The sequence below is a fragment of the Rutidosis leptorrhynchoides genome, chromosome 1 (assembly GCF_046630445.1).
Source record: "Rutidosis leptorrhynchoides isolate AG116_Rl617_1_P2 chromosome 1, CSIRO_AGI_Rlap_v1, whole genome shotgun sequence".
In the NCBI taxonomy this organism is placed as follows: domain Eukaryota; kingdom Viridiplantae; phylum Streptophyta; class Magnoliopsida; order Asterales; family Asteraceae; genus Rutidosis; species Rutidosis leptorrhynchoides.
This window is the reverse complement of record NC_092333.1, coordinates 145851479-145868283: the sequence shown is the minus strand read 5'-3', so window position 1 is coordinate 145868283 and position 16805 is coordinate 145851479. Positions and strand designations below refer to the sequence as shown.

General features: G+C 33.9%; 1 protein-coding gene across 1 annotated transcript; it reads left to right on the top strand.

The window, feature by feature from the left end:
• Nucleotides 1-6798: 6798 nt before the first annotated feature.
• LOC139866157 (syntaxin-121-like) lies at nt 6799-8078 on the top strand. The gene has a single exon (XM_071854301.1). The coding sequence runs from the start codon at nt 6950-6952 to the stop codon at nt 7964-7966; it is 1017 nt and encodes a 338-aa protein (XP_071710402.1). The 5' UTR covers nt 6799-6949; the 3' UTR covers nt 7967-8078.
• Nucleotides 8079-16805: the final 8727 nt, after the last annotated feature.

Here is a 16805-nt window from a genome sequence, read left to right as displayed (position 1 = left end):
AACCATATACCAAACTAAAAGGTGTTTCGCCTGTACTCTTTTTGAAAGTAGTGCGATGTGCCCATAACACATTGGGTAATTCATCTACCCAACCAGTTCGCCTTTCGCATAACCTCTTTTTAATACCACTCACAATATCGCGGTTGGTTACTTCACACAGCCCATTGGCTTGCGGGTGCGCCACTGACGTAAACTTTTGTATAATATTTAAATCAGTGCACCATGTCTTAAAAGGATCTTTCGCTATTTGAGCACCATTATCGCTAACCAATTCTCGCGGAATGCCAAATCGGCAAACAATGTATTCCCATACAAAATTTCGCACTTGCACACCAGTAATAGTGCGAACCGCCTTAGCTTCAACCCATTTGGTAAAGTAATCAATCGCGACAATCAGGAATTTAACATTTCCAGGACCTGCAGGAAATGGCCCTACAATATCAATAGCCCATTTATTAAACGGCCATGATGAATTAACAGGAATCATATCATGCCGCGGCATTCGATTCTGCGAAGCATGACTTTGGCAGCTTTTACAGCGTTTAACAATTTTTGCTACATCGCAGTATAGGGATGGCCAAAAGTATCCCATTCGCATAATTTTTGCTGCGATAGTTTTGTAGCCTGAATGCAGGGCACAAGTACCATTATGCACTTCTTCTATAATCATTTCTGCCTCGATTGGACTGACACAACGCATCATTGGCCCGCAATATGATTTGCGATATAAGATATCATCTTGGATGATATACGTCGGTGCTCGCTCTCTTACTAAACGGGCTTCGCGACCATCATCTGGCAGAATATCACTGCGGATATATTGTAAAATTGGATCCATCCAATTTTGCTGTTCTTCTGTAACAGATGCAACCATTAAGTCACTATCTATTGATTTACTTGGTAATTCCTCAACCCATACTTGTTTTTGAAAGTGCGAGAACGTCAACGCATCTAATTTGCTCAACGCATCCGCCTTTTTGTTTTGGCTTCTTGGCACTTGCGCGAGTTCGAAATGCTCAAATCGCATTGTCATTTCTTTCAACAATTGGAAGTACTTTTGCATAGAGGGATCATGCGCGTCAAAAGATCCATTAAACTGATTCGCTACTAACTGCGAATCCGTAAATGCACGCAACTTAACAACATTCATTTTTCGCGCAATATTTAAACCTGCAAGCAATGCCTCATACTCTGCTTCATTGTTTGTTACGTCAAAATTAAACCGCAGAGCATAAGTATGCTCTTCACCGCTTGAACTTGCCAAAACTAAACCCGCACCTGCACCTTCTGCACACGAAGCACCATCAGTAAATAAATCTCAAGTTTCACCGTGTTCAGGTTTTAGTGCGGTTCGCTCATTAATCACCTCCAACTCTCCAGACAGTTCAGCGAGATAATCCGCCATAACTTGTCCTTTTTCCGCGCTACGCGGAAGGTAAGATATTTGATAAGCACCTAATTCTACCGTCCATAATGCGAGTCTACCAGATATCTCTGGCTTTGTTAAGACTTGCCTGATTGGTAGATTAGTTAATACATGCACGGGATGCCCTTGAAAATATCTTCGTAGCCTTCTCGTTGTTAAAATGAGCGCATACACAAACTTTTCAATCGGCGCATAGTTTATTTCACTCCCCGTAAGAGCTTTACTAACAAAATACACTGGCTTTTGTATTTTGTCCCTTTCCGCAATCAAAACTGAGCCAAAAGCTTCGTTTGCTACTGAAATATAAAGATAAAGAGTTTCGCCATAAACCGGCGCTGTTAGTGTAGGCAAAGTTTTTAACAACGTTTTCATCTCCTGAAACGCAGATTCTGCCTCGCTGGACCAAACAAAATTCTTTTGCTTCAAGCACCCTTTCAGAGTTTTGAAAAATGGCAACTGCCTTTCGGCAGCTTTAGACAAGAAGCGCGTTAATGCGGCTAGTTTTTCCGTCAAACTTTGCACTTCTTTGACCGTTTTCGGTGCGGTCATATTTTCTATAGCCGCGATCTTTTTCGGATTAGCTTGAATACCTTGCTCTGTAACAAGATATCCCAAAAATTTTCCTTCAGTTTCGCCAAAACTACATTTTAGCGGATTAAGCTTCATGTTTATTTTTCGCAGTCTGTCAAATGTTTCGCGCATATCTTCAATGATTCGCTCTTGTTTCGCACTTTTGATGACTAAATCATCTACATAAGCTTCAAGATTACGCCCTATTTGTTTATCAAATGCGGTATCAATCAACTGTTGATATGTTGCACCCGCATTGATTAAACCGAAAGGCATCATTATATAGCAATATATGCCTTTGCCCGTATGAAATGCGGTTTTATCTGCGTCTTCTTGATCCATAGGAATCTGATGATATCCTCTTGCCGCGTCCAGAAAACATTTATATGAAAAAGCATGTAAAGATTCAACTTTTAAATCAATTTCTGGAAGCGGATAATTATCCTTGGGGCACACTTTATTCAAATCTTTGTAATCAATACACATTCTCCAAGAATCATCAGCTTTTTTCACCAATACTGGATTCGCAATCCATGATTGGTATTGGACTTCGCGCAAAATTCCGGCTCTTACCAATTTTGTTACTTCTTCACACAACCAATTTACGCGATCTGGGGCCATGCCCCTTCGCTTTTGCACTACGGGTTTTAGAGCTGGATTCACATTAAGCCTGTGTTCCGCAATATGACGCGGAACACCGGTCATATCGTTTTCACACCAGACAAAAACATCCTTATACTGGACAAGTAATTGCACAATTTGCTTTCTAGTATCCGCGCTAACATTGCGTCCTACTTTGATTTTCTGTTCTGGATATGCTGGATTAATTATTTCCATAGCATCCGCACCATCAACAGGTTCTTGCCCTGTGGTTTTTACGTTAACAGCCGCACAAATAGGCATAATGCTCATTGAACATATTGTGGCAACTCCCTTATATGTTGGAAACTTAATCATGCCATGAATTGTAGACGGGACAATTCCAAATTTACTTATAGCGGTTCTCCCCAGCAGCATGTTATAGCGAGAAGAGGCTCGCATAACATAAAAATTTAATCGCGCTTGTCGCACCAAAGCGTCATCATTAACGTCAGCTAACTCGATGTTTAATGACAAAACACCTATAGGTAATGAAGATTCTCCTGCAAAACCGGTTAGTGAAACTGCGGTTGTTTGCAGATTTGTTTTAATACTTTCTGGCAACTGAGCGAAGCATTGTTCGTAAATAATATCAACGCTACTGCCGTTGTCGACATGGACTTTCATGACTGTGATATCAGCTTCCTCGATTTTACACGATACCATTATTGGCATTTCAGAGAAATCATCGCTCTGCATTTTCGGGAAACTAATTGGCGCAAATTGCCAATTATGATACATTTTAGCGGACTTTCGCTTTTTTCCTCTTTTTTGGGCATTCGCTCGCACAACGACCACTACATCACTATTATTTCCAATATTACTCATAATTCTAAGCAATCAAGCAATTCGCCGCCGATTTTAAATGTATGCACCTGCAAATCGTCACAACAAAAACACGATTGAAATTAAACCATCGAATTAATTGTTTTAACGGCATAAAACAAAAAAATTTCAGTTTAATTCGTAAAACGTGTCCCACGGATGGCGCCAATTGATCAATCCTTAATTAATGATGTTACTTAATTACGGATTGAGTGCAATAAGATTGTAATGGAGAATGGAATGTTTGATGATTATTATGGGCCCCGATGATCGTCTTTCACTTTAACTATCAAGTGATCAACCACCCCGACCCGGTCTTGATTGTTAATTAGCTTAATTCACCTTTGCGCGGTGTAAAAATCCCTTGGGCAAGATCACAAGTGGAAATTACAAAGGCTTAGGCAAAATGGCAGAGAATCAACAACCTATAAATGAGAGGTCAAGCTCTCTATTTATAGGAATCGAAATATCTGCGGTCTGCGAGTTACTTAACTATCCACAGAAACTCAGCGGATTAAACCGCGGTCTTGCATTAATGCGAAAACATAACCGCTGAACTTACTTTCAGCGAACATTCCACAACTTTGCATTATAATTCGCGTAGTTTTTCCTTTGGCATTTAGCCAATAAAATATACATATACAATGCTATATATATATATGATCAAAAAGAGTATATTGACATATGAATTTGATTTCAAAGTGATGGCTAAAGTGATTATTATTATTATTTTTTTTTTTTTTTTATGGTAATGGTGAAAAATAAGGAATTTATTAAACAAAGAAACTTCATCAAGATAATCAAGAGTCCGAATACAATGACATAAACATAACAAGTTTTATTCGTGTTTCGAGTTTTCATTGTTTTGATGAAGCTCTCCAGTTTTATAAAGTTTCAATTTTTAGCCATAAAAAAAAAATAATAATAATAATGAAGAGTCCGAATACAATGACATAAACAGAACAACTTGAAATAAGTGCATCAAACTAAAAACTAAGCATACAAGCATGAGAACAATAAAAAACCATAAAAAGATAACGTGATAGCTAAAGTGATGGCTGAGAGTGTGGTGGTCAACATTAATATCCTTTAGTGTGAGTTTGAAAATGTTGATTGCTTCCGTTAGAAATAACGGCGTTAAAAGGGTTTTTGATTTTTTTTAACGATAAAGCCATCGCTAAAATGCATAAAGTTATTATACATATTAATAATCATCACTTTAAATTAAAATTTTTGAGGAATATTTATTTGAATCCATAAATTAAGTTGATATCAAAGGAATTAATGAGAGCGTGACATGTGGCGCGAAATCACATGTGATTGAAATAAAATTCCAAAAAAAAAAAAATTTAGAAAAATTTTTTTTTTTAAAATTTTTTTTCGAAATTTTTTTTCCTCAAATTTTTTTTTCTCAAATTTTTTTTCTACAATCACATGTGATTTACCTGCACAATCACATGTGATTAGATTTGACATGCATAATTACATGTGATTGATATGCAGAATCACCTGTGATTGTAAACAAAATTTCGCAAAAAAAAAAAAAAAAAATTTCAAAAAAGAAAAATTGCGAAATTTTTTTTTCGTAATTTTTTTTTCCAATCACATGTGATTTCGCGTCACATGTCGCGCTCTCATTGGTCGCTTGGATTTCAAGCAAATTAATGGATGCAAGTGATTATAACTCTAAAATTTATATATAAATACTATTTGTAGAAAATATTACACATTTTAACGACAATCCTCGTTGATCTCTTTAAAAAATCCAAATTATATTTATTATATTTGATTTTCTTTCAAACTCTATTATATGGTGAAATTTTTATTTATTTTTTTTAATAGCGATTGGGATCACTCGAGGGGGACTAAACCACCTGTTGCGATCATCTCCCGTTTCGACTATGTCCTTTACCCTCCCAAACGATATGGAAAGGTGCCATGCGTAGATACTTCATAGCAGGGATAAAATTGTATTTTTAATATGTAGCCAATGGGAGTCGAACTCCTGACCTCCCCTAAATGAGACATGTCACCAACCGCTGGACCACATCACAACTTCTATATGGTGAAATTTTGAAGTATATAAAATAATACTTATCTTCCCACTAAAAATTTTCTAAAATGTTTGAAATTTAATTAGTTAAACGAATAAAAAAATAAAAAATGATTATGCTCTATTTTAAACTTAATTAAAGCGAGGTGACGTTACTACTTTCATTTTTTATATTGATCCACCAAAATTAATGTTATTATCTAGAAATACCTTCTAATACTAGTTAGAGATTTATGCAAGTCATTATTATCTTTAGAGTAATAATTAGTAAATTTGAGTAGATTTATCAAAATTAAACTAAAAAAAATATTATCTCCATTAATTAAATTATTTTTTAGATATTTATTAACGTCAAGTGTTTTGGACTAAATTCTAAAGAAAAAATTACGTCATTGGTACCTGTAGTTTGTTTACATTTTCATGACAACACCTAAACTTTATTTTTTGCATAGTTAGTACCTATTATGCTTTGCTTAACTTTTGCGGTTGGTACCTCAACCTAACGTTCGTTAAGTTTTGATGATTAATCCCTCACACGTGCCAGACATGTGAGGGCAAATTTGTCCCTTTAATTTAATATAGTCCATTTAAAAACCATCTAAATTGCATGTGTCAAATGTAAACTGTATGAATGTGGCAAAATTGTTCACTGTTTATCAATTTGGCCTGTTTATCAATTTGGCTGTAAACTTCTTAAAGGTTAACTGAAAAATGAAAATTGCATGTCAGCAACTTCTAAAAGGTTCAAAACCAAAACATCAAAAAATAGATAAGAGTCATCACATAAAACAAAATAAGAAAATATTCATTTATCACATTCTTGCACCAACATTAACCTTTTTCTTCTTAATGTCACATTTAATGTATGAGAAATGTTGATGAAGATAAACCAAACGTCGGTTTAACATGGCAATATAAGTACGCCAATTGTTTTTATATGGATTAAATTATATAAATGGACGAATTTACCCTCACATGAGTGGCACATGTGAGAAGTTAACCATCAAAACTTAACGAGCGTTAGGTTGGAGTACCAATCACAAAAGTTAAGCAAAGCACAGGTACCAACTATGCAAAAAATAAAATTTAGGTGTTGTCATGAAAATGTAAACAAACTACGGGTACCAACGGCGTAATTTTCTCAATTCTAAACCATATCTGCTTTGCCGTTGTTAGTTAAACCATCTGCTTTAACGCGTTCTTGAAAGGGAACCGTCCCTTATTAAGTCCAAACCCACTTTCTCATCTCTTTCTTCTCGTTGACTATTTCCTTTACTTTGAGTCTTTGACCAAGTCCTAACCCACCATCATTGTGATCAAATGATCAATCACAGAGACTACAATTTATCTATATCTATATCTATTATATCTACACACACACAGAAACATCTCAAATTCATTGATTCTTCACAATTTTTATCCAAAATCCTCACAAAATGAACGACCTATTCTCCGGCTCCTTCTCTCGTTTCCGCAGCGAAGAATCCTCACCACCGCACTCTCGTCGCCAAAACAGCGTCGAGATGACCGGCAACACTCCGTCCACCGGCGGCGCTAACCTCGACAAATTCTTCGACGACGTCGAAGCAATCAAAGACGAACTCCGAGCTCTCGAATCACTTCACACTCAGCTCCAATCGAAACACGAGCAAAGCAAAACGCTACACAACGCCAAATCAGTAAAGGAATTACGTTCCAAAATGGATCAGGACGTCGCCGTTTCGTTAAAAAAAGCTAAGTTTATTAAAGTTCGATTAGAAGCATTAGATCGAGCTAACGCATCTAACCGAAGTCTACCAGGTTGCGGACCAGGTAGCTCGTCAGATCGTACTCGTACGTCCGTAGTTAACGGACTCCGTAAAAAGTTGTCTGAATCAATGAACGCATTTAACGATCTCCGTAACCGTATGGCTACGGAGTACCGTGAAACCGTTCAGCGACGTTATTACACCGTTACTGGTGAAAATCCTGATGAATCGACGGTTGACAATTTGATCGAGACCGGTCAGAGCGAATCGTTTTTACAAAAGGCGATTCAGGAACAAGGACGAGGTCAGGTGATGGATACGATACTCGAGATCCAGGAACGGCACGATGCGGTTAAGGAGATTGAAAGGAATTTGAAAGAGTTGCATCAGGTGTTTATGGATATGGCGGTTTTGGTGGAGAGTCAGGGTGAGCAGTTGGATGATATTGAGAATCAGGTGAATCGTGCGAGTTCGTTTGTTAATCGAGGTACGACGCATTTACAAGTTGCGCGGAAGCATCAGAAGAATACGAGAAAATGGGCGTGTTTTGGAATTATTTTGGTTTTGATTGTTGTGATGATTATTGTTTTGTCACTTAGACCGTGGCAGAATAGTGGTGGTGGTGGAGGAGGAGGTAATAATAATAGTAATTCTGCACCTGCATTGACACCACCACCACCACCGCCGGCGGCAGCAGGTGGTTGATTGTATTGTTAATGATCGGCCGTTTGGTATATGATGGATTATTTTCTTTGTGATTGAATTTGTAATTTTGTAAGTGATTGATTATATTTTAATGTAAGTATTCATTTCGTTACTATGTGAGTTTCTTGTAATGAAGTAGATAAATAAATAATAAACACCAAGTACTAAAAACTACCGTAAATAGTAGGGACCCTAAATAGTAAAACGGTACAAGTCATTTTATATGTTATGCAAATTGTCAATTATTTTTTATTGCTCTAGAGTGCTCCCATCCATCCCGTCCACACCATCGTCCAGGCCGCCGCCTACCCGGGCGCCGATGACAGCGGGCCGCCCAGGGGTCCGCCCTTCTCATCGTCATCCACCTCGTGCGTTTGAATCAGAATTGTGGACGGAGGAACTAGCCGTTGTGGAGTCCAATGGTCTATTTTTTGGTCGTTAGAAATTAACTTTTTTCTTTCTTTTTCTTTTTTACACTCTATACACACACACACACACACACACACACACACACACACACATATTTCATTTTATACATCTCATACACATGCATTTCATACTTAATTTACATCTCATACAGATACATCTCAAATTATCAATCATTTTCTAAATTAAAATGAATCCAAATAACTTAAATTCCGATCCCGATATAATCTTGGTATTAACGATCATGAATACCACTAATAATCGAGCACTTGATCATTTGGATGAGTTAAGCGATAATGAAGAAGTTGAACCCGTACCAAGAACACCTAGAAGATATTTATATAAAGATCGCGAAGGTCGCGCAAAAGCTTTATGGAATGATTATTTTTCCGACACTTATACTTTTCCAGACAATTATTTTCGTACACGTTATCGAAGAATCGATTGTATGCATTGGAGATGGAGAAATTGTCCGACACGTTGGAAGGGTCATTATACACGAGGTGACCATGGTTACCCGTCAATTATGCTTGAAGCAATAGCGTCATATGATGGATGGTTTTGACACGGTTTTTTTGGTACTGCGGGATCAAATAATGATATCAATGTACTTAATCAATCTGATTTGTTTAGGGACTTATTAGCCGGCGAAGCTCCACCGTGTATGTTTACGGTTAACGGGTGTTTGATAAGGGTTATTATTTGGCGGATGGAATTTACCCGGAATGATCCACACTAGTTAAGTCGTTCAAAAATTCGATTGATCCAAAACAATCAAAATTCACAAAGTATCAAGAATCGGAAAGAAAATATATTGAACGGGCATTTGGAATACTTCAAGGTCGATGGACCATTGTTCAGCATCCGGCAAGACTGTAAGAACCCGTCCTAATCCTCCTGGACGAAGTCTTCAACAGATGGTCCCATTGCGAGGTTCTGACCTCTATATGCCATGAACGATTCCATGTAATATCTTTAAAATGAGCAAATGCACAGCGAAAGATTTCTTTCAGACCTGAGAATAAACATGCTTTAAAGTGTCAACCAAAAGGTTGGTGAGTTCATAGGTTTATCATAAACAATAAAATTCATAATTTTGATAGACCACAAGATTTAAATGCTGCATGGTACAAATGGGCCCGAATCCTATACACACTTGTAATGTACATGCGAATTCTTTTAAATACAGTACACATATCTCGTGTACGAAATTATTTTTCATAAATCTTAGTAACCGTACACATATCTCGTGTACAAAATATAATACACATAACCTGTGTATAAAAATCATTCTCTCGATACATAACATTCACTTTGCTTTCATTGTTTGGCTTGGTAACCGACCTTAACATATAATGCGCATCAATAATATCCCCAAAACAGAACATCTCGTCTGTATAAATATATAAACCTCGAAGTACTAAACACCACGCCCACTAGCTCTTCCGTCTAGTAAACATTCTGGGTGGGGGTGTTAAACACGGTAGCTACCTTTAGGATTCGCGTGAATTAGGGCCATACCCGTTTTCTAATTCTTAGGTTACCAAGCAATAATAATCAGGGAAAATATTCACAACAATTAGTGGCAATTATAACGTCCAACTAATTCAATAATAATCCACAGAACTTCTGTCTGCATAATAATTCATTCGAGGAATGTTTTGCTTGTGTCTATCTCGTCAAACATTTATAAAAGCATCTCATGTATTCTCAGTTCAAAAATATAGATTGCAAAAGCATTTAATAAAGCAGTTGTAAAACAGTTATAAAAACAGCGCATGTATTCTCAGTCCCAAAAATGTAAAGAGTAAAAGGGAGCAAATGAACTCACGATACGATATTTTGTAGTAAAAATATGCATACGACGGAACTGAACAATGCAGGGTTGACATCGGATTCACGAACCTATATCATTTATATATATATCAACACATAAAATGGTAATCGAACAAACTTATATATCATTAGTGACTTAATTGTTATTTTAATTATGTGTTTCATTAATAACCTAATTAATTAATTACATTTATTAATATTTATTATAAAAGTATTAATATAGTTATGTTATATGTAGTAAATATATTTTTCTTATATATATAATATTTATTTAGTACATTAATAATAATAATCTTAATAGTGATAATGAAAATAATAATTTTGATAATAATAATAACTATTTTGTTTGTAGCAATAATAATACTGTGATAATATTAATATTAATGATAATAATGATAATAAAAATAATGTAAATAAAATTATATAAAAATCATGTTAATAATAATAATGATAATAATAATACTAATAATAATAATAACTATGATCATAATAACTTTACTACTGATGATAATAATGATAATAATAATATTAAGAGTAATAATAATAATAATAATAATAATAATAATAATAATAATAATAATAATAATAATAATAATAATAATAATAATAATAATAATACGTAATAAGTAAACTAACTCAAAGAATTAGTCCTAAAAAAATGCCCAAGTCCAGGTTTGAACCCGCGACCTCCCGCTAACCCGATAACATTCTTAATCGTTCCTTTGTTGCTTATTTTTATGAAATCTCACGGACCTAATATCTATATAATCCATCTTATTCTGTGCTCTTTTCCTTCTTAATCTTTAAACCCATTTATATCTTCATCATCTATATTCGTAACTATTATCATCCTACTTCCTTATACCATTCGTTAACCATCATCATCATAACTCATGATCATCATATACAATATCATACGTATATCCTGTACATCACTCTCATCATCTCAAAATTTCTATAACTTTTATCATCATATACCATCATAATTAATCATCATCATCATCCTGATTAATCATTATCATAATCATAACGGGATCATTAATATTATAATAACCATCATAATGAAACTTTTCGGCCCAACTGAAAATCAAGAAACGGCCCAAAAATAGTATCATTCTTAAAAGATCTATAAGTCCAATTGGAAATTAGTTTCGGTCCATTCCTAAAACCATTCCAACTTACTACTTCATTTGATCGGCCATTTGTAATTTTCCCACTAATATTTGTCTGTGAATTAATAATGCATTGTATAATAATATTCCATACCTCATCTTGATAAAATATTAAACCGTGAACCTTTCCAGTTGTTTCGTCCCATTTTAAACTCAACAAAAAAAACAAAACAAAAGCTTGCGTATGTTTGGTTTATTTTAAAACAGAATAGCTTTATGTATGCCACTATCTCAAATTATATTCCAAGTGGGGTTTTCGGTTATGATTGAGTGGAGGTGGGGTTCGGTTAATAATAAAAAGAACAGAATCATGTAGCATGCGAATTAAATAAATCAAATGGGTGTCGGACTCAAACAAAAAGGAACTACAGCTCACTAGCTCCACATATTTAAATTGAATATAAATTGAGTGTATGTGGTTCCAAAACAACTAGGTATGCTTCCTTCTATAACCTTTCTTTAATATATAAAACCATATAATGATTATATAAACCTAGTAGCTGCTCACAGGGGGTTCGATGGTTGGGATGGTTAGTTGAAAACGAAACATACGAGATAAACGGTTTGATAGGTGGCAGTGGTTTCGGGCTGTCTTCGAATGGGTATAAACAGAAACAAGGCTGGTGAAGTGGTGTTGTTAAGGTGATGGGTGTTCTATGAGTTGTTTGGTCGATCAGCATAGAAAATTAGAAAATCAAAAAGGGTTGTTCATGGTTGTGATCTCATTCATGTGATTAAGTGAGTGCCGTTATTATGGTGTTTGATATAGATGATCGATGATTAGCGAGATGATGATGAATATGGTTTCATGGTGATTAATGAAGATGATGATCAAAGGTGAAGGTGAATGTAAATCTATAACTCTCTCTCTCTCTCTCTCCCTAATGTAACATATATGTATATCCATATATAAGGAGAAAGGTAGTGATGCTTGTCGACAGAAGTATTCGAGCCAGGATGGAACAAACAAAAATATATAAAACAGAAAGTGAAGTGTAACAAATTCGTACGATATATACAGTACAAGATTCGATTACAGTTTGTTTTGTAGCTTTGATTGGGTCGACAGAAGAATCAATCGGGTACAGATAAAAATATATATACAAGTTGAATATGACTGGTAACAAATTCGTACACTTATTTGATATTTATTTCTAACAATTTTGTTTTGTATCTGCGATTGAATTCGACGTGTTTATTCTTATCAGACAAGAAGGACAGGTAAATAAGAAAAATTGGTGTTGATGCCCAACTGAATTTGTTACGATATGTGATTGATCAATTGTCTTATAGCTGTAGGTTATTCAACTCAATTACTTTAAGAGACAGGAAGGACAATTGAATTGTTGTAAAACAGATTCCCTAATTTTTATTGATTTTTCTTCTTCTATTTCTTTCTGAATTATATCAATTATAGAATGTAAAAGAGAGAGTAATACAGTAACAAGATTCGATTTCAAGTGTATATCACTTTATATACACAGTAATTGATTGTTTTAGTAGGTTATTTTCTAGTAGCAATTGGAGTCGACAGAATATCACTCAGGAAAGAAAAAAATATAGAAAGAGATTGCAAATTCATTTGTACGATTCTTGATTTGGATATTTAACAAACTGAAGACAGAAAACAAAAATGAATAAAGCTAGATAGGGATTCGATTGCATTGTACTGAAAATAGAGGCAAGAATCAATCTGTATAAAAGAAGAAACAAAAAAAAAATGAAAAACAGATAGAGACCCTAAACTGATTTTGTTCCAGTCTGTATCTTTTTTTTATATAAATAATATTATTAATTAATGACTATAATTACATTAATAATAATCAAAATACTAATAATAATAATAGAACTAATAATAATAATAATATTAATAAAAATAATATACAAATAATACTAATAATAATAATAAGAATAATGATTAAAAGTAATAGGAATAATGATAATAATAATTCTTGAATAAAAATGATAATTTTTAGTAATAATAATGATATAACAAATTACATGTGTTAACTTTCATATATTATATATTGAAAATAATAAAATAACTAATACTGATTTTTATATTAATAATGAAAGTAATAATAATATTAGTATAACAATTATATTTTAACTTGTAACTACATTTAATATATTAATATTACAATTTATTAATTATGTAATTATATTATTCATTATATGATAACATTCTTTGAATATTTGATACTTATACATTATATATATATATATATATATATATATATATATATATATATATATATATATATATATATATTAAATTTATATATATTTACATATTTATTTACAAGTACATGTTCGTGAATCGCCGGGAATGGTCGAAGATCAATTGAATATATAAAACAGTTCAAAATTTTTGAAACTCAACCTAACAGACTTTTCTTATCGCGTCAAAAATAATAAATCGTATCGAGAGTTTGATTTAAAATTAGTCGAAAATTTTTGGGTCATTACAGTACCTACCCGTTAAAGAAATTTCGTCCCGAAATTTGAGTGGTGACAGTTGAAATTGAAATCAGGATGTTTTAGTAATAGATTTGAACTCAGATTCTTAATAAAAAGATTTTAGTCGTCTAAGAATGTTTCATCGAAGAATAATGATAAGATTACATATTTCTTCGAGATTAACACGCAGATAGTTTTATGAATACCTTCTCGGGTTGAGATTGGCTTCATGATGAATTCGAATCAAGTAACATGGTTCATGATGAATACAAGTCAAGTAACACGGTCTGTGGTGAATACAAGTCAAGTAACACGGTCTGTGGTGAATACAAGTCAAGTAACACGGTTTGTGGCGAATACAAGTCAAGTAACACGGTTTGTGGTGATGATAAGGTTGATCAAGCATTATCATCATCACAATCCATTAGAACTTCCGCATGACTTACTATAATATAATCACGTTGATCAAGTGTCATTATATTACATTAACTCATGCTTTTATTCCAATATTACTCCAAAATATCAAAGGGTTTAAACTTCAGTGTTTCATTGAAATCTATAAGTCAAAACAGTTTTCAATATGATGTACTAGGGATAGAATGACAGCGAAGATAATTACTAACAAAAACGATATAAAGATACCTTCGAAAATGTTGAGGATATTTACGACTAAGGAAGATATAACGATATCATAGAAATATTGAAGATATTATAATGAAGAAAGGAAATTTTGATGTTTTTCCGAGCTTTTCCAACGTACCATTCTTTTATTATCAAACCTTTGACCATTAAGACCATCTATAGCTTTTGCGGCTTCATCAGCATTCTCAAATATAAATCATTGGTTATCATTCTGAGGTGTGATCAAGAGTTTGAAGAGTTTGGACGAAGATTGCAATCGTCAAGATATAAATGATGTTTAAGATTAAATCAAGTGGCAAACTTGAAGAAATGTTTAGTTTCATATGTTATAATCAATATTTTAATATCTTTTTAATTGTCCATTGTTAGTAGTCCATTGTTAGTAGTTCAAATATAGTCCAATAGTTCAATAGTTCAATATATAATCTAATTAATCAAGATTATATTATATTGTCTCGGGATTAACCAATACTAGTATATTATGACAGTATTTAAATGATGATATTTAAAGTGCGTAAAATAAATAACATTATTTAAATGACGATAAATAAGATTGGGAGTGTTAAAATTGCAATAATTAATTGTGATAATTAAAATGACAATAAATAAAATGTAATAAGAAAATAGTCATAACGTATATAGGAACAGTTAGCTAAGATATTGTTAGCGTAGATTCTTAACAAAATTTCATATAGTTAATTAGTTTGTTTCTAATCAATTTTTATTCTGTCAATAACTTTTTCATTATGCCACATGTTAAATCTTAACTTAGATTATGATTGGTCAAAATTCGAATATGAAATTTAATTGGAATGAAAATGGTTATTCTTTGATGAACGGATACGTATACGTGTGGATTTAGGCAATATTGTTAATGACCGCTGAATCTAAATATTCTGTACAAAACTAAATACTCCTCGGGTATTACCTACCCGTTAAAATATTTTCACCATTAATAGTCTGTACAAAAGAACTTTTAATTACAATCTTTATGAAAATATATATATATATATATACATATATATTTTCTTCAGATGTAATCATGGATTTGATGAGTCAATATAATATTAAACTCATTTGATTTACCGTTAGAACTAGAAGACATAATCTCTAAAACATTAGAGATTACATAATCGTCGTGTAGAACGAAGATAAATGATGTAGAACGATATGTAGAACGATGATTATGCTCGAGGTATAGATTGTGATGTTGAGGCATGTGATGTTGAAACTTAGGTTGTTGGTGGTACTGGTGTGAATGTTGGTGGTGCTGTTGGTGCTGGTGATGTTGCTGAAGCTGGTAAGTTTTGCACCATATTCTCCAAATTGATTACTTGAGGGCGAAGCTCGTTGACTTCTTCCATTACTCCGGGATGATTGTCAGTCGAAACGAGCGGATGGATAAGGTTTAGAATTATAGATATTATGTAATCGTTGCGAGATATCCTGGAAATGAGGGTGAAAATGGTGTTTCGGACTGGTTCGCCGGTAAGTGCTTCAGGTTCTTTGCCAAGAGGTGAATTTGGTTGATGGAAAGAATCACCTTCTTCTTGTCTCCATTGATTAAGTTGACTACGAACCCATCCCCAATTCATCCAGAATTGATGATGGCTGATTGGTTGTTCCATTCCGGTTATACTGCTTTCGAAGCTCGAGTGAAAATCCATATCGGAATAGCTGTTGGAATCCGAGGAATTTGATCTAGTTGCGAGTTCCATCTTGTACGGTCAGATAAAGGATTTTTCGATATGAAATGATTTTCGGATATTGGATGATATTCTAATTACATAGAATACCTATATATGATACAGAAGATCCTGTAGATTACGGAAGGAATTAAGGAAACATGTCAGACAAGGTCTAATGTGATGGAATATGAATTCGTCTGTACACCATCTATGCAATATTTGCAATAAGACGTGTCGAGACTGAAAATAATAAGTAGATATTTCTCGACAAGGAATGATATGCAACACTTTTGACATGGAGTCAAGGTCCAAGTCTAGACTCATTAATGTATCCTAACAATTACTAGGTCGAAGTCCAGACTCACTAATGCAAGACCTGGTTCGCTAAGACCACCGCTTTGATACCACATGTAAGAAACCGTCCTAATCCTCCTGGACGAAGTCTTCAACAGATGGTCCCATTGCGAGGTTCTGACCTCTATATGCCATGAACGACTCCATGTAATATCTTTAAAATGAGCAAATGCACAGCGAAAGATTTCTTTCAGACCCGAGAATAAACATGCTTTAAAGTGTCAACCAAAAGGTTGGTGAGTTCATAAGTTTATCATAAAT